The 27,257-nt window shown below is 37.5% G+C and overlaps 1 protein-coding gene across 1 annotated transcript; it reads left to right on the top strand.

Moving 5' to 3' along the window:
• Window positions 1-1,007: 1,007 nt before the first annotated feature.
• LOC121314246 (tumor necrosis factor receptor superfamily member 11A-like) lies at window positions 1,008-24,354 on the top strand. The gene is made up of 10 exons (XM_041247292.1): window positions 1,008-1,509; window positions 15,181-15,262; window positions 15,416-15,541; window positions 16,675-16,821; window positions 17,524-17,614; window positions 18,185-18,267; window positions 18,734-18,835; window positions 20,024-20,070; window positions 21,017-21,761; window positions 23,942-24,354. Exons 1-10 carry the CDS (start codon window positions 1,432-1,434, stop codon window positions 24,268-24,270), a joined length of 1,830 nt encoding a protein of 609 aa, XP_041103226.1. The 5' UTR covers window positions 1,008-1,431; the 3' UTR covers window positions 24,271-24,354.
• The last annotated feature ends 2,903 nt before the right edge of the window (window positions 24,355-27,257 follow it).

Here is a 27,257-nt window from a genome sequence, read left to right on the forward strand (position 1 = left end):
AAGTATGCTAACATATAGTGCCAATATAGTGTACAACATATTTGTAAAATATTTAAACATTAAATTATTCCTGTTGTGAAAATCCTTCAGTTACCTTCAGGAACTTGTGAGTTGGTTGGGGTGGATATAAAATATAGACCAGTCCCAGGTTCGCCAGACATTGACCAGATCAGCTAGTAAGAGATTTATAGACAAAAGGAACAGCGGCATAAAGAAAACAAACCCGCAATCCATTTAGAGTTATATGAAAGGAATTTAATAATAATACCACATTGACTGAAACAGAACTGAAAGCATATAGAAAATGAAATTGCTACTGACATCAGAATAGTTAAATTCATTCACTGATTTTGCATTTTCATTGTAAGGTGGGGGAGAATAATAGTGCATTACTATATAAATACTGTATGTTATTAAAATGAAAGCAAATTCCCCACGGGTTTTCACAGGTTCAGTACAATCTTGGTATCGGTATTCTGTGAAAGCAAGGCAAAGCAAGGTAAATCCCGAAGAAGAGTGACAAAAGTTCTTTGCAGAGGTAATTGAAGCATTCTGGTTGGCATTGGTGGGTTCATATAATTATTTGTTAAGATTCCCTCACAGAACAAAGATTTGGTAGTGTTCTGTAATCCAAATTCTACTTATTCCCCAGCATCAATGCTTCTCTGTGGTTTGATAAAGACTCCTACAACAAAACTCCACACCAAAGCATTGCATTTGAAAAAAGGGTTACCACTACTAAACGAATAATTATTTTGAATTAAACAATTGGTGATATATTGTTCAATAAAGCCAAAATAACCCTTTCCTAAAGCAGGAAATGTTTTGCATAATATTACTTGAACGGATTAAAGAAAGTTTTTACTCCGTGGAAACTCCAGTATTGTGAAATCATTGCTGTTTAGAATGGGTCTAGCTTTTCAGTCCCATGGAAACCCCATTTCATATAACCTCGAGAAGAAAGAATCATGGGGGTGCGTCTATTCACTTATAAGTAACTGGGCACTGTGAAACAGCTATACACAGTGCATACTTCAAGTAGAACGACCTGCATATCATCAACAAGGACTTTGCGTTGAAAAAAAAAATAGAAAAGATTAGTGATGTGGAGGGAGGGGCTTGTGATATGTATGCAAGTTCCTCAAAAGTAGATCCTGTAAGAGCTCACAAGAATGAAGAACTACACACACAGAGCGTGGGTGACTGCCTGCCGACCAGGCTGTCAGGAAATACAGCGCACTTGTGAATTTCAGGGTTTCAAATTCAGATACCTTTTACCAATGTGCTTGCTCTTCTCACCAGAAAAAAATACACACTAAGCGGTACATACGCAGGTACCTACTGCTAGGTAGTAGAAATATATGTGTATGTGTGGTTTTTTTTTTCAATTCTTTTCTCTGGACAGAAGTTATTTGTTAATAACGTTAAAGAATGGATTTTACAGCAAAGTGGATTTCCCAAGGTTGGATTATGCTTGTACTGCTGTGTCAGGTCAACGTTTACATCAAGGTAGGTTGAGTATTATTATTATTATTATTATTATTATTATTATTATTATTATTATTATTATTATGTGTTTATTTTATTTCTAAATTTGTTGTATTGTAAGCAAATACAAAATAATACCATTCATACAAACGTTAATACAGAGAACATACTCTTATGAGACACCGAAGGGAGTTTACAAATTTAAAGTAACTGACAGGGAGTTGGTGTTTATATCTAGCCGGTCTGATTGAGATAATTTGCTTGCCACACACACACACACACACACACACACACACACCCTTTTCAGACAAATTGACAAACTCTGAATCAGCGGTTAGAAACCTCTGGTTGCTTCCAGTTTAGTAGCCAGGACAGAAGTGCGATGTCCGGGATGAAACCGATTTTCCAGGGTCACGTGGGTCGTGTTTGGCAATGAAACTATTATTCTGGGTTCTGGGGTTTGAACCGAAAACACCACTGCATTCAAAGTAGACGACAGAATGCGTGCGCACTTTTTTTCATTTATTTATTTTACTTTTATTTTATATGCGTTATGTTTATATGAATTTTAAACATGTTATTATTACAGAGTGTCAAAATAACTGGGTTCTCGGTTGCTGGTCACCATGCCATTGACTAGAAAGTATATTTCTCCAGATGGAGACGCATCTGTTTCAGTTTTAGATGCAAACAACGCGCCAACATCGGATGTTTGTTTGTGGTCCCATCTGAAAATTACAGCAACCGCTGGTGAGCTGGAACATATGTTTACTTTTTTATTGGATTCCCAGCAGATATAACTGGTTTACAGCAATTAGACATTTAGAGAACAATCAATATTGATTAGAGAATCTTACAGCTCCAAGAAGTGCACTGCTAGCTCTGATCAGGGTAGACCAGTGAGTTGCTGAGAGGTATGCTGAAGTGTCCAGTAATTGATCCTATTGTTTCTTTGATGTTAATGCATGGCAAGTTACTTTGAATCACAAAAAGAAAAGGAAGGGGAAAGGAGTAGGCTGAAGCATTCAGAGTAAGTACCTATCCCATGCTGCTGTTCTTTGGTGGTTTTTGTTGTTCTTTTACAGTAAGACACATTTTAGTTTAATGTTTTTCTTGGGCACAACTAATGACAACATGAGCCAAAACTGTGCTTACTGATTTCTGAGAAGTTAGACCTCATCCATCAACACCCTGGAAAACAAGGACAATAAAGAAAGTTACGGTTACTTCTGTTTTGAAGTTGTCTCACGCCTCCTTGCTTTTAAAATGTTTCCTATTAACTTGTGAGTGCGTGTCTGGAGACTGCTGATTGGTCTCATGGCATTTACTCATTGACTCATTGGTCATGTGATGAGGAGACTTCGGACTTGTGTTTCTGCACACTTTGTACGCTATCACAGTGCTCTAAGTTTAAGAAAAAACTGCACAATATTGTATGCCTCGTCTCCCAACATAAACGTCTACTATACTGATAAGAGGTGTACACAGGTTATAACCACATTATGGTTACACAAGTTATTGCCTGTTTTTGTTTTTCAAGGTACATAGCATTACCTGAGTAAAGTCACCTGCACAAACACAACTCTGATAACACATTTCTAATGATTCACTTATAGAGCAATCCTACATTGTAATCTACATTTTGGATGTCTCATTTTGTGTGTCTTCTATCATCCCAAAGTATTGTAGCGAACCATGGTTACCGCAGGCATGCGCCTCACACAGGGTGAGGCAATCCACACACAGGCGGAGGGCCGGCGTGAACCCTTGACCTCTCACACTAAATAGCACCGATTCTGCTGTACAAAAGAGCCGGCTCCTTTGCAATTGGGCTTATGGCTTCATATGTTATTAAGTCACCTATCAGTCCTTGCAGGGCGACGACCCGTGATGTGATATAACACAAGTCTAGAGGACTACTAGAACAGTCTGAAACGTTTCAGACTTTGCAAATAAAGTCATTTATTTTAGTAACAAATAGCCTTTTTATAAATATTAGCAAAATCGTTTCGGTGATCGCCACTAGCAAATCAAAAAATCGTCTTTAGCAGATTTACTTGATGGCCTGGCGGGAATACAATACAACCCCCCCCCCCCCCCCCCAAAAAAAAAAACGCTGATATAGTGTATATGTATTTATTGGTTTATTTAAATAGGGTCAGATGATTCTGTTACAGACTGTATTTGGTGGGGTACCATACCCGTACTGTACTGTTCTTCCCACAGACCAATTATTACCAATTATTGGTCTAATTAAGTAATTTAGAGCACAGCTGGAACAAAAGCCAGGAGGGACACCGGTCCTCCAGGACCAGAATTGCCCACCCCTTCTCTGGAACATTACTCAGTCTGAATTGCTTTTTCTTTACTAGTGTACCAGGCAGTGTTGTGTGATCCACTGCCATTACAGATTCTGTCTCCTGTCACAGTCAGTGAGATGAGGTGTTTAAGATTCTTGTTCCTCTGTCTTGTTACAATAGGATCCCCCACATCAATGTCACATCAAGAGCAGCACAGATTCGGCACAGCAATAAAAACAATTCCATACTACTGGTTCCGTCTACAAAAAGCATTTAAAGTGACATACGGTTTTAAATAACCTTGGGTTTTTCTCACAGTTGTCCAAAAAGGGGTTTTACTGTATTTCATGTATTATGCCTTTTGTTTTTACTGTAACTTGTAAAGCGCTTTGTGATGGTGGTCCATTATGAAAGGTGCTGTGTAGAATAAAGATTGATTGATTGATTGATTGATAAATGACAGTGGTTGTAATAAGCTGAGTCCATCAAATTCATCTTATCTGGAGGATGGGTGATATTTAAACCAGGATGAGTCAACTGCAGTATCCGTCTGTTTTTCTTTTTTTTGTCATTGTAAAACGGCAATATGTTTCCACCACTAGCATAATAGCAGCATAATCTAAAGGGATTTGATTACAGTGTTCACCGATCAGTAATATTTTCTCATATTACATGCTGCAGAATCCCAAGCTGTGAAAACTGTTTTTCTGCCGTTATGCAAATTCCTTAGTAGTTGTTTTATTATAGTGCGCAAGAGCAGTGAACTTTAGAGGCCTGTTTAAATGGATTCCTCTATGTGTCTCACACGATTAATGGTTTAAGAATATGATTCTCACAACTACTAAATCTCTGGCAGTTAATCGCCTTCAGTTGGGCCATGCCTTTGACTTGCTAAACCCTTTTGTTATTCACTGTTTTGAGCTGCCAAGTAAAGCGGGAGCCATCTCATTGGTATACAATAGGGCTGCTACGATTAAATCGAAAATTGATTTTTTGATTGCCTCATTATATAAATAGAGATAAATACTGGATAATTGATTCAATAATTACATTTTTGTATAGTTACTAACATTATTTAAGTTTATAAACGAAAATGGACCGAACTCCTTACCTTGCTATTTACAGTATTTCTGCCAGACAAGCAGTGGGCAACCTGTGGAAATTATGTCACTATGCCATCATGGCTTGGAACTTTTAGATCCACTCTGACCTATTCACTGCTATATTCTTACTCTAGAGATTTCAGGTAAGAGCCAATATACTGGAAAGCACTGTAGGGTCTATTCAATTGACTTAAACAGTGGTGGATAAAACAATAATAATTGAGAAACAAGGTTGGGAAAATCAAACCTCCAGCAGTTCATGCACGTGTCTTAAGTGTATTTCAGTAAATATCTACCTGTTTGGTGATTGATAGGACAGTTTTATTTAGATTGGTCAACATTAACATGAATTGAATTTCTAGTGGAAAGCTCCATTTTAAATTGCCTGTTAAAACGACATGCTTTCTAACACTGCATTGCTATAGCCTGTTATATTGAATACATGTGGTTTTAATTATATGTATCTATTATTTTTTTTTAAATCCCGGACGTAGCAGCGATTATTAAAAAAAAACATATTTAAAATATATTAAAAAAATTGAAAACATCTCAAAATTGGCACTCTCACTCACTCCAAAACTAATTAACAATTGTCAGCTGTAAAAACAATGAATGATTGACTAGATTAAATCATAAATAATTGAGCCAGTTAAACTAAGGCCTGAGGAGATTGACTAAAACTGGTCACGAATCCTCTGTGATGTGGCTGTTCAAAACAAAAATAATAGGTCCCCAACCACCCTGCTTAGTTCCTGTTTTTGTTTTATATGAAAGCGATGGACATGCTTTCCATGTTTGTCCTTACCAACATGCTTTGTAATGAGATACCTTCACATAAAGATTGGAATATCCAAAATGTGTGAAGCATAGCAATATGAGTTGACTCAACTAGGAAAGCAAGCTGCAGCCTACGGTGCAATTGTGATGCTGCCTTATTAGAGCTGTATTAGCGCTCCAATGATGATGATGTTTCTTTGTACAGTACATTGTAGATTTTTGATGTTAATATGAGTCACTGGAAATGCAGAGCTGGGTAAAAACATTGCAGATTGTGTTTCTAATGTTTTCTTTTTAAAATGATTTATTTATTTTACAGCTGCAATTACATACAGTAGCCAGCTGTATAATAACATAGCAATCTCATCCCTTCCAAAGAGGGACAGATGTTAATGGAGCCGCCCTAAAACTTATAAATCTGCTTTATCGTGTACACTTTCCACTATATTGGTTATTGTATTCAGTTGCGTTAAGTGCCTAGGTGACACTTTTTAGGGAGATCAGATAATATAATTGGCAAATTGAATTGTCAGAAAATGTCAAAGCTTCACTTTAAATGTCTGCCTCAATGTTCATGTTTAAATGTTGCAACAATACTGCCACCCTTCACACATCACAGAGTGCTTTTAATACAATTACCTTTCAACCAAACACCTGGCATGTAACTTAAAGTTCCCGTGTGATAGCCAAGACAGTTTGTGCCATGTAAACTGAATCTTTTTTGTCAAACAATAGTATACAATGAATCACATTGATACAAGGTTGTGAATCCCACAATACTGTGATTAAGTATAAGCTTAAAGCAAAAATGAATAAGCAAGCCTACAGTTTTGTTTTTACTTCAAATGCGATTGGTATGTTTAAAACGCTCTAAGTATTACAGGGCCTAAGATACCTTTGAAGAGCTGTACTGTAAATGACAATCGCACTAATAGTTTCATGATCAATGCTTTTGTATCATTAAAGAAGGAAACAGAAAACTCATTTTGTAAACCCCCCCAGGGTTCCCCCAGCTCCCAGAGCGCTATGACGGAGATGTGTAGGAAATTCACTACACATTTTGGGGCATTACATCAGGTGGAATTTTCCACTTTCGTTTTCTCTGAAATTATTATTATTATTATTATTATTATTATTATTATTATTATTATTATTATTATTATTATTATTATTATTATTATTAATAACTTTTATATCCAATATATACATATACACAATATAAAAATATATGTTGTTTCAAAGCAGAAGGAATATATGAAATGGATGTAATTACACAATGTGTGATACACTAAATAAGGCATGCAGAGTGGAAATGATGGCACTTCATTCCACGTCATGCTATTCCTTTAAGATTTTTTTTTCCTCTGGAGCTGTTTTCAAGCTAGATTTGCAATCTTTGCAATCTTTATTTTTATATAGCACCTTTCATAGTGAACCACCATCACAAAGCGCATTACAAGATACGAGAATAGGATGTCTGTGAACTTCAGAGTCACTTACAACAACGTCTCATCCGAAAAACGCTGTGGACGTTGTATAATACTCATAAAACAAAAAGAAAAATTACAGTAAACTAACTGTCACTGCTAAAGGCCTGGAGCCAGCTTTATAAAACTCCCATACCAAAATAAAATAATGTAGTGCCATCCAAAACACACTAGTTTAGTAAACTGCAATTCATACTCTATTCCAGGAAGCTATAGTCTTTCTGGACAGCTCTGTAGTATTTTTACGCAGGCTGTGTGGGCTTTCCTGGACTACCTTATCAAGTTAATATCAGTGACAGGGTTCTTGAGAAATGATGGTGTTTCTCTTATTTCAATGTGTTTTCTTCTATAGAACTGGACTGATGCCTAAGATGTGCTTTGTGAAACTGGCCCCTGGTTAAAGAACCAACAAATTAAATTAAAACCCACCACACAGTTTTGCACACTGACAGTTAGTTGGGCGGGCATGTAGACTTCTCTCTCCCCTCTCACTGGTGAGACCGAGCCCTGCAGAGCAGACTTGAGCATGCATTGTATCATGGGGTAAGAAATGGAATTCAAACAGCCACAGAGTTCAGTCTCCATGGCCTTCAGTCTCAACAATGTATTAATAAATACACACCTTTTTGAAGTGTGAAATTATAATTACCAGTGCAGACCACGATAGGGAAAGGCTGAATCCTGACCACACCAAGAACCCTCAGAATCCAGTGTTTGACGTCAAAAGATTAAATACCAGTGTCGGTATTTGCTCTATCAACATATTCTAAGCATGTGGCATGTACCATTGCCTCGTATTGCAACAAGTGACTGTAATCTGACAATAAATCCAATAGCTCCAAATTAACCTTAATTGTTCTTTATTTCTGCCAACCTTTCTCTGCAGTTTGTTTGTTCGTGTGTCTGCTCACCAGGTAGGGGCTGTGCAGTGCAGCATATTGAAATTCTTACTGCTGCTCATTTGGGTTAGCTTGTTTCACAATCTTTGTTGTCCTACAGGAATTTCCGGTTCTCATCAATTTTGTTTATAATTTCGGAAATGAATCATACTGTGCGTTTATCAAAGTGTTAAAGTACTATTAAAAAACCCCACCAAAAACTGTATGTAGGCGTTCCATTTGTAGAGTTATGTAATCCACATTGGCCTGTGTTCAAACTGATATTCCCTGAATTGGTGTAATTTACAGTAGAGAATAACTGCGGTAATCTAATGTTACATGCAGATTTTGATCTTAAAAAAAGAACCCTGTCACTCGTGGATGTTGTAATGTTCTTCTAGTCATGCAGTCCTTCCTTAAGGAGATGAGTTGGTCAGAAGAGAGAATTTGTGCATCTGTTTTCTGACTGAATTTTCTAATCTTACCAAAACATATACGTATCAATCTCATTAACCCACTACTTTAAATCGACAGTTACGCTAAAAATGAGGCCCTATATTTCATACAGACATTTAAAAAGTATTTAACTTACTGTTTTAAACCATAGACAAGAATATTGTAGATCCTGTGGAAGTGCGTTACTGATAATGAAGACATACTGTATAATATATTTGGATCGTTTAATCTTTAGAAATATGTTAACCAGTAGGCCTTATTTTTATTGGACCCTATTCATAAAGCTTTAGCAGCATTATTTATGTTTGATCAAAATGATATGCATAAGTCTGCTCTAGACTGTTGTTTAAGAAGACAATAGTAGTCTACAATAGTGAAAAAAGTCTAAAAATCTGAAAGCTTTGTGACAGGGGGTCCACTATTTTAGATTCTGCTACCTCAGCTAAGCTTCATATCTTGATTCTATTAAATGCTATAGTTGAAAAAAAATTGTACCATACTTTAACATTCCAAAATGTTAGTGTTCTTACTATTAAATATTGTATAAGATATACTATGTAGGTCAACTCTTGCAAACACTGTCAGCTTGTATAAATACCAGCACTCCTACAGAGTTTATCCTATTTTGGCTTGCTTGACTTGGCATTAAGTCGTCCTTTGTGGTTAACCAGCAAGCAGCATGACATCTACTTTGCTATGCACAGCTCTCTGTCTAACTGCATGTTTTTCTGACACAAATATAATATTATTCACACTTTCATATTTTAAAGCACTTCCAAAGACTCTTAAAAGTGAAAAGTTGATAGATGTGGATGTATAATTGAATAGCTTATTAGCCTTGTATCAAATGTGGAAAACTCACACATCAAATCTGCTGTGTTTAATATCTGGGCAGTTAATGTGTGTATGTAGCAGAACTCATACACAAAAGCAATACAATATTATTTTCAATGTAAAATATGCATTCAGAAATACCAATATCCACACAAAAATAATCTAAAGGCTTGAATTAAAAAGAAAATGATGAAACAAAATGTAAGGTAAAAAAAAATCCACATAATTACATTATATGTGACAAAGAAATTGCGTGATAGGGTTAATAAATTAGGTCATTGTTTTTATCAAGTACCTAGTTCAGCCAACACACATTATTGACCACCTATAAAAATACATGTATATAAACCAGATACCCTGAGTATGGTAGACTGTGAACTGTGACTGTTGATACACTAGTAAATCACACAAGTAGCCTTCTTTTGAATCCTATTCACTCTACATTTTGTCAATTTTATTAACTGGCCTCCTTAACTTAAAATGTGCAGATGTTTATGCAAAGATGTCATGTCATGTTTCTAATAATACCCAGTCCCAGGGCACATATTTATTATGTGAATGTTTCTATATCAGGCATCGCAAGTGATGGTATAGATTTGTACAATGATTTAGTTAAGGTTCTTCCTGTTCTATTAGTGGTAACAATACAACACACAAGTGTCACAATTATATTCAGAGGTCCTGAAACGTTGCAATGCATTGCTGAATATGCACTCGTCATCATCAACTACCAATTCAACATTCGATGACAAGAAAATTTATCTATTTTTGTTCGCTTTACACGATGGTTTCGTCTTGAAATAATACACATTTTAATTTTAATGCATTCTTATAAATCTCACCACTACACACGACTTGCCACACAAAGTAAACCAATTAATCAATATTTATTGTATATAGTGCCTTTCATAGTGGCCCACCATCACAAAGCGCTTTACAAGATAGTGAGGAACAATGCATAATACATTAAATACAGTGCAATACAGGGCATAGTACATTAAATACAAAAAAAAAAAAAAACAATGCAAATACATTAAATACAGGCGTAATACATTAAATACAAGACTAGGGTGTAAATTCGAAACATTGTGGATGAGTGTGTCAAACCTGAAATAGCAATTTGGACAACAGCTAATAGCAAATATCAGGATTAAAGAGCATTGAAAGCAAGAGAGAACAAGTGGGTCTTGAGAGTTGATTTGATGCGAGCAGCTGTGGGAACTGCACGCACTAAAGTTGGGAGAGAATTCCAGAGAATCAGGACCATGAAGCTAAAAGAGAGCTCTCTGAGTGTGGTGTACTTTTGCTTGGGACCTCAGCTTGCGGGCAGAGACGTAGCGGGTCAGCAGGTTGGAGAGATACTGTGGACCTGTGTGATGAAGGGCCTTGTAGGCAAGCAGGAGAATTTTGAAAGTAATCCTTAACTTTACAGGTAACCAGTGCAGCTGGGCAAGACAGGGGGTAATGTGATCATGCTTTTTACATCTGGTAAGGATCCTAGTGGCACCATTTTCAACTGCAATTGGTTTATGGCGCGTGACGGAAGACCACCATAGAGAGAGCTGCAGTAGTCGAGTCGAGAGGAGATGAATGCATGACAGAGTATCTCTACATCCAGCAGGGAAAGGTAGGGACGGACCTTTGAGATGTTTCAGAGGTGGTAGAAGGAGGATTTGACTACAGAGGAGATTTGGGCATCAAAGGAGAGATTACTAACCAGAAGTACACCAGGGCTTCGGACATTGGGGAAAATCGGCAGCAGACAGTTTCCAAGGTTCAGGGAAGAAATATTCATATTCTTGAGTTGAGTTGTCGATCCTACTAGAAGAAGTTCAAATTTGTTGGTGTTATGCTGAAGAAAATTGGCAGACATCCAGGCCTCGATGTTTTGGATGCAAGCTGAGAGCCGGACCATGGCAGAGGGACACCCAGGGTCTAGTTTTAGGTAGAGCTGAGTGTCGTCTGCATAGGAGTGAAACATGAGGCTCTGTTGGCAGAATAGGTGACCCAAGGGAAGCATGTAGATGATGAAGAGAAGAGGCCCAAGAACAGACCCTTAAGGGGACACCGAAAGTGACCAGGTTTGCGTCAGCACTGCTTCCATCATAGAAAACAGACTGCATGAGTCCAGATAGTAAGAGGACAGCTAGGAGAGACAGGTTCCAGAGCCCAGCATATTTATGAACTGTTCAAGTATCTGTGTCCTCCTCTATTAACAATATTTTTTTAGAGCAGTCTGAACTGTGTAGTTGTACTTGGGAGCATTCCATTTTGAATAAGGTTCATATTCTGTTATGTATTATTGTGATTTAACTACATATGTAATTGGAATTTTTTCTTCAATGGCTATTGCAACCACGTTGCAGGACCAACTTGTAAATGAGATGCTGCATGCCAAGCAGTTTATCCTATTGAAGTTGTTCAATGATTTAAACCTGCTGCTGGGTGGGAGTATACCTGACTTGCAGAACATTAACTAAATGGGTTAGAAATTAACCCTATTTGCAATAAGAAAGTGTGTAATACAGTAGCCTTTTCTGTGCCTTTTTTCTGATAAAAAAACCATAAAAAATATAAGACCTGTCTCTTTAAGCACTGATGGATGTTGATGTTTATGTCTTAAGAAATAACACAAATATTTCTGTCACCTGTTAGGTAGATATTAATGCTGCAGGTATAACGAAACATTAACACTTCTGAGTGGAAACCATTTACTGAAATTGCAACACAGTGTTGCATAAACTATCCCTTCTAAAACTTTACCACGGTATTTGTGCATGGTATTTTTGTAGTTTTACCATGCTTTTCCCATGGTTATAGTATGCATTTACCACAGTTTACCCTGGTTTGTTTATTAATATGCTTTACCACACCTCGCTGGTCTTTACAATGCTTACCTACATGTTTTACCATTCTTTCACTATGCTTTATTACACTTTGCTATGTTTTTACTGTGGGAATCTTTTCTAAGATAGTACATTGCTAAAGGTTATCATGGGTTGTACTGTACTTGAAAAGGCAAGAGTATATGACATTGTGTGATATTATCAAGTTATCCTGTTAAATCTTATGCAAATCATATGCAAACTATCCTCTGAGTAACACAAAGGTACACCGTGAGGCAGGACTGTAGTTAAAATGTAACTCTAATTTTATGAGTGTCTGTGCCAGTCTAGCACAAGAGATATGTTTAGAGTATGCCAACCAAGCCAGTGGGTCCCAGTTCAATCGTACAGAACAAGACGCACAAGACCAAGAATTTTAATACATATTTAGTTTCACTGAGTGTGTCTGACAAGGACAACCAGGATTTCTATTGTTAAAGTGTGGTACTTCAGCTGGAAACCTTTGAGCATCAACAGGAACGAAATGGGAAGTGTTTTTATTTTAAATAAATATATCATTTATAAGGCAGCTGATCTTTATGGTCCCAAAACAGATGCCAAACAAGCATCATACCATATTGTACCATCCTGTCGTGTTTAAACAACATCTGATCAGCTTACCCTTACTTAAAAAAAAAATATATCAAATGTCTCTGTGACCCTGATTATACTTCAGAGGGAATCCCAGAGCTGTGGAGCTTTGCAGCTAAACCCCACAGCACTGCAGCTCTTTAACTGTCAACAAAGTACAAAAAAAAGAACTGTAAGCTGCTTCCAAAAGAAAATGCAATGGGGGAGGTCTACGAAGAAGCCGTCCAAAATTAACAAGTAGTTTTACTTGTATTCCTTTTGAGAAAAGTCTGAGATATCAGTGATGTCAAAAAGACATTAAAGACAGCACAGCCATTATAATCAGTAAGAGGTAGAGACAATAAAATGATCATCATCTCCATATCAATGAAAATTCTAATTATAATAGTGAAAATTAGAACCTAAAATATAGTGTGAAAGGCGTAATTTACTTGTACTGACAACATACAAATAAGTGAAAGGGATCTCATAGAGCTAATTGTAATAAGTGCAATTTATATAAATGAGTATAGTGCTGCAGTGAATAGGAGCCACACAAATATACATATTTAATTTACATACACATACACATACACGTATATGCTAAAACAAGTTAATCTCAAGCACAGATGATGCTGGGCCTTTGTCAGTGTCAGCTTTGTTTGGAAAATAATATTTCTGCATGTTATTTTGAGGGGTATTGTTGTCTACTAGACCTTTGGATTCTGCAGCAATTTTGCAAGTAATTATACCGTAGATATAAATGTAAGGATCACATAGAAAAGCACACTGGTTCTTAGAGCTCACATCCTCGCATTATCTATGGGGTCATGGTCCATGTACACTTTCTGCTTTTGAGAAGATAAATACCCCCTGGCCTCTAGTTTAATCTCTTGCTTAGATAGAGGTATGTGGTATGTGGACGTGTGGCCTCAACAGAGCTCAGCAATGTTCTTTACTTGTAGTGGGGCAGGCTTGGTGATCCAGTGGTTAGAGAAGTGGTTAGAGGCTTGATACCAGAAGGATCCTGGTTCAATCCCAACTCAGCCACTGTGTGTGCCCCTGAGCAAGTCACTTAGCCTCTTTGTGCTCCGTTCTTCAGGTGAGATGTAAAAAACAACCGGGGTCCTATTGTAAGTGACTGTGCAGCAGCAGCAGTTGATGATGATGCATAGTTCACCCCCTAGTCTCTGTAAGTCGCTTTGGATAAAAGTGTCTGCTAAATGACTTGTTAATAATAAAAATAATTTCAAAAATACATCAGTAAAAATATCATATAGAACAAATGTGGTATTTCTTATGTTCACCAGGTGCAGGTGAGGGGACACTGATACACACCTCTGTGTCAGATGTACAGATGTGTCACAGGATGTCAAGACTGAAACAGAAAAGCATAGAAAGTTAATCTGAATAATAAATATAATACATTAAAAACCCTTTTATTTCATACCCATACCAATATGTCCTATACAATTGCCTAATCAACACTATTTACTGATGTTAAAATCACCCTTTACTTACCCTCACCCGGTAAAGGCACAATTGTCTGAGCACCACCTGGGTGGGTAGGGCCCAAGTCAGCCAGAGTGTCCTTGGCTCACCACACACCAGCAACCCCCGTAGTCTGGCCGAGCGCCTGCTGGCCTGCCTGTAAGTTGCCTCCGACACCGTAACTCTGAGGTTGCTGCATGGCAGGCCTGCAGAGTGAAAAGAAGCAGACAGCAGCACGGGTGGCAGCAGTGAGCCAGGTTGAGATAAAAAAAATAATTGGGCTTTCCAAATTGGGGAGAAAAATGAGAAAAAATAATAGGCAATTCCAAATTTGTTAAGTAAAAACATCCAAACTCACATTGTTCCATGCTGGGTTGGAAAGATGGAAAGTCTATGGGTCATTACTGTTCTTTAGAAGTTTTGCCAACTGCAAAACGTAGAGGAGCTTGCTCTACCTGAATTGTGTTAGCTCCAAAAATCGTTGTATCGTTGTAAAAATATGTATTTTTTTGCCGGTATTAAATAAATCCACTCATTAACGTGAAGACTTCAAAACATGAACGGCTTTCCTTTCCTCACCTTTACAATTGAGTACATGACAATTAACGTCTGGATACAGTGTTTAAAAGCTGATTAGAAGCAGATTTTCCACTCGTCTTGGGTGCTGACATTTTTCTGTACTGTACTGTACAGCAGCAGTAAAAAGATCGGTGCTCGAGATGAGAGGTACAAGGAGTGTTTCCTTCCATAAAATGTGCTGCTATTGTGCTTTACCATGAATCGTGATGCAATAAAAAAACATGTTTTTTTTTTTTTTGTTTTTTTTATGGCTGCTGCTGTGTTAAAGCTAACTAGCAATGAAATGAAGCTTCTGTTGTTGATGTAAAACTAGCATTGTTTCTATTTAACAGGTAGCCCTAATGGCACCTTCTCAGTGCAACAGTGAGCGCGAGTACCTGCAGGATGGGAAGTGCTGCAGAAAGTGCAAGCCGGGTAGGAGCTCTTTCACTTTCCTTCATCCTCCTTCAACTTCCTCTCTAGGTAGTCCCTCCTTACTCAGCATATCTGAGCGGGAAAAAAAAAAAATTATAATTACTGATAAAAATACAAATAAAAAAATAATAAATCTGTCTTTCTTGAATGCAGGAGAGTACTTGTCAGCTCATTGCACGAAAACATCTGACAGCGATTGCAAGCCTTGCGAAGAAAAACAATACCAACCTTACTGGAACACAGACAACAGATGCATGTCCCAAAAAATCTGTGACAAAGGTTAGTATCTGTTATTAACACAAATGCTACATTCGTAAAAATAACGGGCAGACGATTTTAAGTAATTCACGGTCATGCTTGTTAATTACTTTACAAAAACATAAAAACTCTAGTTAAAAGTAATTTACTAATTTGTTGTGTTTGCTATTATTATCATTATTTTATTTAAGTAATTATTTTATTTAGAGCAAGTAGTACAAAATATTTACAGCCTGATCACCATTAGTGTTGCTACCATTGCTCTTTTGGGGAATAGAATGAAAATAGCACATAAAAGCAGAGAGGTATTAAACAGGTACTGTACTTGATATATTCCATACAGTATTTAGACTGGTGTTACTAGCCATGCATTAATGTATAGGGCTTTCAAAAAGGCCCCCCATGTCATGTTGAGGTGAAGCTTTGAATTAGGGCCAGACAGTTAATATCCCAGTTCCTCTTGACCTCAGTTTCACTTCTTACTGGAAAGCGATTGGCAAACACCGGAAATGAAGAGATAAAATGTCTAGAAGGAATTCATAATGCCGGAGGAACACTGGATATACTGTAAAGCTTCTGCTTTTTACTTACATTTTAACTAAATAATCACTTGACTAATGTAGATGTCAGGGGTATATCTTGTGACAGTCAGGCATGTGCATTGGCATTCATCGGACAAGATTACTCAAGTAGCAGGTGCTGCTAAAAACCACTGTAAGCTCAATATTGAGTACCTTTGCATTGAAAGACTCACACTGTAGATTATCACTGTTTTGTACTGTGACTTGTTTTAAAGCACTGAGCATTTTCAGCATGTATAATATTGATTTTATTCTTCTTTTTATTTTTCCGGCTGGTCCAAACATGCATGAAGAAATTATTTTCCATACATACTGTATGAATACACCTTCACTAGCCACCCCATCTGTCACCATCAGTATAGTACAGGTCACCTGAGAGCCAACTGACTATATGCATCAAGCGTTGATGGCTGTTGGCCATTGGCGACTGGTACTGGTATGTCACAATAATAAACAGTGAGGGCAGCTAGCATTCATATGACTATATTTATTTTAGGATTCTGAAACGTTCCCTTTAAATGTTTCTTTTAGAGATCAATATGGGCTTTCATGGTTTCTAAATGTTTATTTCAGAGAGGGGCTTGCAAGCATCTCAGCATGAAAACAAAACAGCCCCTGTGAAGTGTGAATGCATGCCTGGCTTTCAGTGCTCAATCATGGACTGTGAGTTCTGTGAAAGAGTGAGGGTGTGCGGCCCAGGATATGGAGTCATACAAGGAGGTAATTTCTCAAGTGTGAGACAGCGCTCTGTTCCTTGTAAGCTATTGCTTGCCTCTTGTGTAATATGTATTGCTGCAGTTTCTTTTAAATTACAGTCAAGACTGGAAATATGGTAACTTTACGATCAAATTGCATAAATTATCTATATAGATGGAAAATAGCCAAAATGAACATTTATTTTACAGTTAACCTTAAACTTGATGCCTAGCAAGTATGGAGATCCAATAATTATAGTTATGCCAGGGCATGTAAAAATGGTCCAGTGCAAGTAGGGGAGAAACAAAACATTGTAACCAAAGACTGTGATTTACTATTAGCTAGGCCAGAGCTAAAAAAGAGAGCTGAGTTGAGAATGGGGTTGTAAAGTGGACTCATGAACCAGAGCACACCACAAACAGAAAGACAAATTACAGAAAGACAAAGATACTGTTTTATTATTTAGATAAGATGTGCGATTTCTTACGATTTCCGATCCTGTAATTAGGTACAACAACATAAAAGTGCATAATAATTCAGTGTGTGTCAGGTTAAAGCTGGTAATGGTTTCATTCTATGATTATCCAGAAGTGTACAGCATTATGCCATTCCCTGGGAAGCTGGTGATTGTTCCCTTAAAAAAAGGGTGGGGTGTTAAATATTTGGAGATATGCCACATCTGATTAAAACTTGCAACCTCATGAAGTCTTTACCTTTGCTTTACAGTAAATATTCCTAACAATCTATGTGAAAGGTGTCCTCGTGGCTCATTCTCAACAGTCTCCTCGGCAACAGAACCTTGCAAGCAGTGGACTGAGTAAGTGCACATTCATGTGTCTACCTTTGCAGCGAGATCATCACTTTAGAATTAATAAAATCTAAAAATGAACCAACAGTGTCAGTTTCTGAAGACCATAGCAGCCGAGGTACACCCACTATGAAGCCTCAAGCATTACTTCCTGCAATGTCTAATTGAGCACTGAGAAATGCCAAGGTGTGCATTGTTGTGAAATTATACACACTCGAGTTGTTAGGCAAGAGGCACAAAATTAATGATGAGACAAAATAAATAATTTTCTCTGTATTTTCAGTCAATCAAACCAATTCAACCAAGTCACTACTTTCTGGGAAATTATACAAAAGCTTGTTTGTTGCATAAATATCCAAAGTCTAAGTCTAAGTTCTTTCAAAAAGCTCCTATAGACTTACTATAGACTGTGTGGCATTGTGACTAACTAGTGTACCACTTCTATGGGAAGAATATACTGTATGTTATTAAATAAAATACATTTGTGGTAAATGACAGAATAGAAGGATACAATGTGATAAAATTAGAAATGAGAGTCAGCATGAAGGGTTTTTTTAATACACCTTTTTTCCCTTCCAGCTGCAAGTCTCTTGGAAAGATTGAAGTTCATCATGGGAATGAGACAGAGGATGTGCAATGTGGGCCTACAGCTACATCTTTGGGTATATTCGGTGTTCATTTACAATGCCTTTCACACTGCATGTGCTTAGGAAAGAGATGAATATCTCTCATTGAACTTTGAATGGAAATATAATGAAATGAACCAACTATAAATAGAATTGTGTAGCCTTTGAGTGTTCCTTGGAGAACAATATTTGTATTTGAGTTTGTTTTATGATATGTTATAATTTAAGCTAGCAGTGAAACCAGGAGCAATGTGTTTTAAGATTCAGGCATAGTGCCAAGTTAAAAAGTTCTTGCTCAGATAAAATACTCAACTGTAGTGTAGAAATAAATACATTACTTTGTTTTTGCAATAACCACCATTTACAAATATAGCCTAATTGTGCAGTTTCTGTCTTAAATAATCAGTTGCTGAAAAGCAAAGTGTCTTGACAGTTTGGGCATATACATCACATCCTGTACAGTATTTAATGGCATTTATTTTCCTGTCTTTCTTTACTGCAGGGAGTGTGATAATATTTGTAGTTGTAGTTCTTTTAATAATCCTTGTGTCAACATTTGGTGTATGCCTGGTTTGCAACAAAAACAAGATGAAAGGAATTTCTGGTAAGATGATTATTATTATTATTATTATTATTATTATTATTATTATTATTATTGCATAGGGTCAATTTTCAAGGCAAATGCTAACATGAAATGGAAGATACACCATGAACGTTCTGTTACACAAAAGAGGATGGCAGAATTTCTGAGTATCTGGAAAATATGGGCATCCTCAAAAGTGTAAATACCACAGCACTCCAGTAACATTCATAGGGCGTCCTGTTTATATAACAAGTACAATGGAAGTTTATTTAAACCTTCCTGAGATCAAGCTGTACATCTGCTTAGCAACACAGCGTCATTTTGAGCAGTGCAATTCACCCGGTCATTCTGTGGTTGGATTTGAATGAATGGAACATAGATCCCAGAACAGATATGTAAACAAAATATTGACTCAAACGTTGTTGTTTTAATCTTATTAACTGAGGTAATGTATTCCAAGTGTTAATCAGGATCTGTGAAACCAGGCGTAAACGTCTGAAGGCAGCAGGTAGATGAGTTTGAATGTGTTTTAATAGCCTTCATGGGGCTTTAACATCTCTGCTGTAAAAACAAGCATCTCAATCAGCAAAGTCCCCTTGTATGTCATGTCTGGCTTTTACTACATTAGGTGTGATGCAGGTTATCACAAGGCCACGTTTGAACCTGTCTGTCACCTTTCGCCCTTAAGCAATTATTTTGTTACTGTATAAATACTGAGCCAGCACCTTCCACTGTAATACTACTCCACCTACATCAAGTTTCCAAAAGCATATGAAACTACAGTGGCCCAATGCAAGTAGGGTTCACTGAAACCAAGCCTAGCAACGAAAGACTGCTGTGCACAGTGTTTCCTTATCTGTGTTTCATATCAATTCATGGGATATTTTTCTATAGTTCAATCATAAACCATAATGGTATAACACACACTACAAGACCTGTTGTAACTGTATCAGTGTAAACTTCAGTAACATAGTAACACACATTAAAATATACTTTGCATAACTGCATTGAAACCTGATTGACTGCTTTCTCTGTATTGTCCTGTTAGTTCAGTGGTTTTTTGTAAATTAAAATCTTCTAAAATCCACTACATTTAGATAATTGAAACTGTATCCATATAAATGTCAAGAAATCTTACCAAATTTGAGTATTTTCAATGAAAAAAAAAAAGGTTTTTTGACAGGGTTGTTGCTTCTTTCTTTTTTATAGAGGATTTTCGAAAGATCTATACGAATGTTCATGGAAGGACACAGCAGGTCAGTTTAATATGACTTTTTTTTTTTTTTTTTACTTTTGTAGCTAATTTTTATATTCAAAGAAAGTGTCACCTTTGCTGTGAGTTCCATTCTTCTTGCAAATGGTAAAGGATGAATAACAATGGCTGGGGCAGTGAAATTCTGCCTTGTTCATTATGGTAATTTAAAGGTGAAATCTCAATCAGGTTGAACTTATCTAAATGATGTGTGACTATGCACTCCCCCCCCCCATGACTATAAGTGTCTTCCAATAAGTAAGAGCCATGGCTTCTTCCCAGAATCCCTCTGTAAAAAGATATTAAAATGTGGTCGAGAGTTCACCTTTTAATACATTCAGTAAACAGAATTCGAGAGAGAGAGGTGTGAAACTGGAAGAATTTGCAGCTTGACACCTACTTAATTCATGAGAAGGGAACTTAATTAAACAAGAGGGTTTGGTAACAGTTCCAACATGAGCACTTGTTTTATGGTTTCCAGTGCAGGCTTGCATGGAACGAGAGAGTTCATGGGCATAACACTCTGGTTACTTGCAGTATAGCAGTCCGACCACTACAGGCAAGCAAAGATTTCACATATAAAAAATAAAAGAAAATTGAAAATATGTGATTCAAAAGCATGCATTTTCTCTATCAAAACTGTGTTTATTATTTAAAATAGTTTTACAAAACAGACATTACCATTGTACCAAGGTGGATTTTTTGTCATAATGCACAGAATACTTGACCAATTAAATGACATGCCATGTCAGTGTGACAAATACTCTGATTAGCATAAGCTGGTCAGCATGCTGCTGAGAATTGCTCAGATTCTAAAGAATTGCACGCTTCATGGTGATGCCAGATTACACCGGTTGCCCCCAAAAAAAGATAAATTGACTAATATAAAAGTTGCATCATGGCAGGTTTACCATTTCCTAATTGATATCTGATTTCCTCCCTCCATTCAGGAGACAACACATCTGAAGGATGTCACACTTCTGTTGGAAAATGAAGAGAAACCACGTGACTTTCTGAATACTTGCTCAACCAGTGATGTATTGAATGAAGACGCAGCTCCACTTGAACCAGTAGCAGGATGTTCTGAACCTGTAGAGGACGAGACTGAAGAGAGTGCTTTGAATTCTGAAGTTGATAGTGCATCCCATGGCTCTCCTCCCTTAGCATCCAGCAGCTGCAGTTCATGTAGCTGTGTGTCCCATTTCAAACGACCCGTGGAAGCAGGTGAACAGGATGACTTCAGTCAATTCGTTTCAGTAGTAATTTCTCCGAGCTGCTCTTGTAGTGGAAATGGCACCAACAGTAGGCCAAAATCCCTCCAAGAGGTTTGCTACTGTAGTCACTGCTGTGGGAGTGTCACAGGAAGCCTGGACTGTGAATACAAAGGCGACTTGCAAGATAGTCAACATCTTTCAGTGGATTGCTGTAGTTGTACTACAAGGGAAGCCACGCTGGGGGAGAAAGGTCCCAGCTTTGGGAATCATGCTGGCAAAACCTCTTCAGAAAACAGGTTGAACGGGCACTGCTGTTGCAGTATGGACTCAATGAATGGCCCTGTCCAGTCTTCACTCAGTGACAATGGTGAGGGCATTCCCTCAGATGACTGTCATACACAGAGACAATACTCAAACAGTACAACTCCTGACCCTAGCTCAAATTCATCAAGCCATAATTCAGACCCTCCATCAGCATCTGGTAAGTGGGTAACTAAGGTTGAAAAGAGTGTTACTAATTCCCTTGTGTAAATATATTGTGAAAGATTAATATATGGTTTGTAGCCTAGTTGTCAAGTCTGTATAAAACTACCATAGATTACCAAGAAGATTTACCACAGATAACATTTGTTGAGAATATTAATAATATCATGATGCTAAAGTAAAAGTATAAAATACTTAGTAGTACACATACTATAGTGAAATCTCACTTTTAAAACCAGTCAAGGAATCAACATAATATAGCCTTAACAGGGAGGTACAGTGCATTGCACTTCTTGTCACAAAGTGTTATGTGATGTGCTGCCATTATGGATTCTTTCCACTGTCGGCGAGATGAGATGAAGTTAAAAGCTCTATAACCACGATTGCAAACAGGCCTGGCTCTTTTGCATAGTGGTTATGATGCTCACTTGTGGTATGCAGGGTTGCTGGTTGCTGGTTGCTGGTTTGCGAACTAATGAACAGTTTCAACAGTCAAGATGTTATTTATTTTACTTGTTTACGTAAACTGTTTAATGTTTATCTAAATGAAATGTGCACTAAATGTTGCATCTAGGTTTTAGATGTTTTTTTGTTTTTTTTAAATAGTTGGTAGTTTACAGCTTGTTGGTCTAGAGATGGAGGCCTGTACACTGATTACAGGGTGCCTTTTTCTGAACCACAAACTCCTCTTTCTCGATAGCTTTAGAGAAACCCAGTTTTCTGTGTTAGCCCGCCCATTTTACATGTCTGCTCCATTCACAGGATGCCATGTCTATCAGTCGTTGTGCTTCACACACACCGGTTAGGCACAGCAAGAACACACCCAGCTTGCATAGTAATTACTTTTCCTGTGTGCCTTTATTGTGTTATGGAGTATGGACTACTTGTTTTGTTTACTAAATCCTCTAAGAAGTATTTGTTTTCCGTAATTGGTCGCTAAAGCTTCCGCAATGTTTGTTTATATTTTGTAAGAGACTTTTGTATTGTTATAACATATAGAAAGACTTGCAGCATGATACAGTAGAGTCTGAAGGTGGAGTGGGTATACCTGATGGTTAGGTGAAAGTACAGTAACTGACACTTTTGTTTGACAGCAATAAATGACAAAACTCACGGCAGAAATTAATTGTAGTCGATAGAAAAGCTCCTCCAGGAGGGTAGTGCAGCCCCATCTGTCCCTAAACTGCATGTGCTAGGAGTCTGCACTGCAGCTCCCACAGTGTAATAGAAATATTCTGTTGTTTTGTTACATCTGAAGTATGGAAGGCATTGTAATGGTTCATGTGGCGCATGACTAAGTCATGGAAGAACAGTTACTCACGCTGTCCATCTCGAGCTCACCGTTCTTACAGTTGAGCGTGGTTATTCATAACTTGCAGAGCCCATACAGTCCTATTTGTAAATAAAGGAAGCAGATGTGATGTTGAAATAGGAAACATTAAAATAGAAGCAAAAGCCTGCCCTAGACTTTACTTAGACTGGACGACGTCTGTATGACGCATTTGATGCATTTAAAAAGACTATATCTATATATTGCACATGGTTCTCATTTGAATTGTGTTTAGCACAGTTAGAACAGTTCTGGATGGCTATGTGTCACATTTTGTGTAGTGCTGCATTAGAAAGGCACGGCCTGCTGGACCAGTCAGCAAAGACAGTTTCTATTCCAGGAGTAGTTACAGTTCCTCAGGATATCAACCCTCACTGCACAAAACTAAAAAGATTACAAAAAAGATAAACTTTTATTCTAAACTGAGCAACTCTTTGACCAACTTGTAATTTACTTTTAGGAAAAGCAATCTGTCCAAACAAACATTAGAGCAGTTGGGAATTGTGGGTTCAATCCTTCTCTTTGTGAAACGGAAAAGTCTAAACGGAACACTGTTGGTATGTCTGGTCGCCTATTTCAAGGGCACTGAAAAAGCTGTGGTGCAAAATGTTTATTTTCAGTGTTTGTCAGCAGTGAGACTGCACGTTCTAAGAGATAGTCTTGTGCCAACTGTAATCTGTGGCTGAGGCTACTTACAAGTTCCCAAGTTAAAAGTCTAAGTTGTTTATATCTGGTTTGGTAACTTTATTAGCTCTTCTGAAAAAGAAGAGTCATGATTTGGCATAAATAGCTTTGAAAATTTAGCCCATTGCATTTTAAAGTGCTAAAATGTAAATTTTGTTTTTCAGGAAATGTGACAGGGAACAAAAACACCACATTCATATCTAACGGACAAGTAATGAACTTTAGTGGAGACGTCATTGTTGTTTATGTCAGTCAAAACTCCCAGACAAGCACTGACAGGACTGAGGAAACATTTGGCTCTCCGGTGCAAGAGGAGAACAGTGGGGGTAGTCCTAAGGACGACACCAAACAGGAGCAGGATGATCTCCCACAAGTGAATATAGCTTATCCATTGCAAGAGGGAGCACAGCGCAGGAAAGAAGGGCCCATCAGGAGCACCACAATCCCTATTCAAGAGGAGAGCACACAGTGGACACAGCCGAAGTGTGTGTGACAACGGGATCTTCCTCATAAAGAAATGGGAAAAGCGACAAGTCTGCTCATACTTATTATCAGTGGTGCTGAGGTTTGCTGGACAAGGGGGGGGGGGGGGGGGGGGGGAACGGGACACATTTTTGTCACACATTCCTTAATAATAAAGGCATCTGCCAAATAAATAAATAAATAATGTCATTTGGAATTAAATACATGACAGGTCCAACCTTCTGGTCAATCAAAAGTATCTCATTTTGTGAGATGACAAAAATGCTGTGAATTTGATAAATGAAGGGATGTCTGAACGTTAATTGCATTATGTTTTATTATTTAAAAGTAAATGTGTGTGCTCATTGCAGTGTTAGTAGCGTCTATTTAAAAAACTATTTTAATTCACTGTAGAATATTTTTATTGCAATTTTAAATTTAACCTCAACAAACAGTACAGCACGTGTTCTTTTGAGCGGTTATTAAATGAATTGCAAGCCACTATCAAATACATTAAATAAGTACAGGAAAGTCAGGCATGGACATGTTCTGGAAGGCCACTCCAAACCAGGTTCAACAGCAATAATTTACAAAACAACTGCTTTAGACCTAGATGGGCGTTTCATTGGCCAGGTTTGAAAGGGTCTCTCCTGGTTTAAGTCACTTCTTCTGGTTTCAGTTCAGTCCTTGGTAGACACAAAGCCAACCACATAACTATCATTAATTCTTTGCATCGTGTGTCTCCGGGAGATTTACAGTTGGGCTGGTTTCTAACATAGACACTAATTGACTTCTTACATAAGATCCAAGATTAGTGCTTAGCAGAAGCCCTTCAGGGGGGTGCATGAGTTTTACACTGTTTATGTCAGAGCTTGAGGACCACAACAAAAATGCATTGAGGACTTGTCCCTGTAAAGAACTAGATGGGCCGGTGGAACCATGCTGTGCGGAAAACCACTGCGGGAGGTAGTTTTTATTGTTTGTTATAAAATACATTTGACATTTCTGTTATACTTTTGTATACATTAAGTGTCCTGTGTCTTTATTGCGCTCTTAATCATTCAGTAAATTGTACAGCACAATACGTAACAGTGTCTAGAGGCAAGGTAGAGACTGGACCAAATACCGGTAGTTAAATGTTTATTATTGAGTGTCACTAGGTGCCCCCAATGGTGTTTGCAGTTACATGTTTGGGAACTCTCTCTAAAAGTTCACTATACTGAAAGAGTAGTAAAGCACAGTGAAAAGATGGTAGAACACATGTAAGCATTGTAAAGCCCATAGAGATATGGTAAAACATGTGAAAAAGCATGGCAAACCAAGCTATAACATGATAAATGCACAGTATAACCACTGGAAAAGCTTGGGGGAAACTGCAAAATTACTGTGCAAATGTACCTTTATAAGGGAGGTTTCAACAGGGCTGGTTGTGTGCAGGAATAAGGTATTTACAGCATGGACATACACCAACACTGTATTTGCTAATTAATGGTGATTCAGTGCCTTCCCATGGCTTTGTGAAGCAATAGAGGTCCCGAGAGCTCCTGTAGAACGTGGCTGAAGTCATGCTCAAATTGTCCATAACAATTGGAACACATTTCTGCAACAAATTAGTTAAATGATGGTCTTTGGTGTTTTTCTACACCTACCAAGTACTTTTTCATTGGAAAGGTTTGGAAACATAAAGGCAGCATGCATTTAAATGTCCATGTCTTCATGATATCCTTTTCTTTAAATTTAAGAACACAATAAAAAGAGCACAGGGAATAATTTTCACCATGAATGTGTATTTGACGCATGCTCATATGCGCATTAAAAAGACATTATTATGATTTTTATCATGCTCTTGACTTGTCATCTTTGCTGTAGCATTGGTGGATGTTTTTGAATTATTTTCCAACTTAAAGAAAAACCAACAACTTTCCCCTATTGTCTCAATGTAACCAATTTTGCATTGACACACCACAGGTCAATTCAGGTTAGGAGAAAACCAATGGCTGGGTTTAGAAGAGTATTGAAAAAGAGCTGTAATATCAGTAGTTGCAAATATTGGAAACCCATCATCAGGATAGGTTAAAAAAAAAATTCAAGATATTTAGATGCTACGATAAAGACAATGAGATATGCACTATGGCTACCACTCATTCATTATATTATTAATGGTAACTGGTATTTTGTGTCAATACTTATCACAATGGCTACAGTAGAACATCTTGAAAAGATCTGTGAATAAATCAAAGATTCATGGTTGATCTCCAAGATGAATCAGTATCAGGTTTTATTCTGTAAAAGCTAAAAATAAAATATCCATCTGACTGCTGTATTAACAGATCACCTGATGAATAACTCTACATTCCAAACAGTGCCCAGACACAGCAAATAAAAAGGAAGGTCCATTCCAAGCATGCCACTGGTAAACAAAAAAGACAAGTCAAAGTTTGGAATGTATTGTATATGATGTACTTTAATAGCATCACGGAACAAAGGAGGTTAAAATAAATATTAATGTACTCCTAAATTTATAACATAAGGGCACTTGGCCTAACCAAATGTGTTGATAGGTGTGACAGATATCGAATGATTCTTGGTGTTAGATCTCCCTCCCAACCTGCGAGGGCGCTGTGTAAAGGGAACAGAGTACCCTGGACTAATGGCATGACAATTTATTCCCAGGGTTAGGTGGAAGTCAACCATCTAGAAAAGGGGTGGGGTTATGGTACCCAAAGTCAATGACCAGGACGGGAAACGGCATGACATTTTTCAATATGTAAAAATAAACACCCTTGCACCTGGATATCATTGTCCGTCTGATTCTTCTGCACTGCTGTATTGCCTTCATCATCTGCACTCACTTACCCACTTTGCCACAATAGGATAATATTAAATATAAAGGTAAACCAATTCAACACTTTCCAAACAACTTAACACAGAACTCACACTTTTGAACATTTGCATCCAGTTTCAATAATGCTGCCTAACTTGTTACTATTCCTTGCATTCCTATTTCTTGCTTTAAAA

This window comes from Polyodon spathula, chromosome 4 (genome assembly GCF_017654505.1).
Source record: "Polyodon spathula isolate WHYD16114869_AA chromosome 4, ASM1765450v1, whole genome shotgun sequence".
NCBI classification, from domain to species: Eukaryota; Metazoa; Chordata; class Actinopteri; order Acipenseriformes; family Polyodontidae; genus Polyodon; species Polyodon spathula.

Bases quoted from the DNA above. Each gene is read 5' to 3' on its own strand.
- LOC121314246 (XM_041247292.1), top strand. From the start codon at position 1,432: ATGGATTTTACAGCAAAGTGGATTTCCCAAGGTTGGATTATGCTTGTA. The intron at 15,542-16,674 runs GTTAGTATCTGT...TGTTTATTTCAG, and splicing joins CCAAAAAATCTGTGACAAAG to AGAGGGGCTTGCAAGCATCT. The intron at 21,762-23,941 runs GTAAGTGGGTAA...TTTGTTTTTCAG, and splicing joins AGACCCTCCATCAGCATCTG to GAAATGTGACAGGGAACAAA.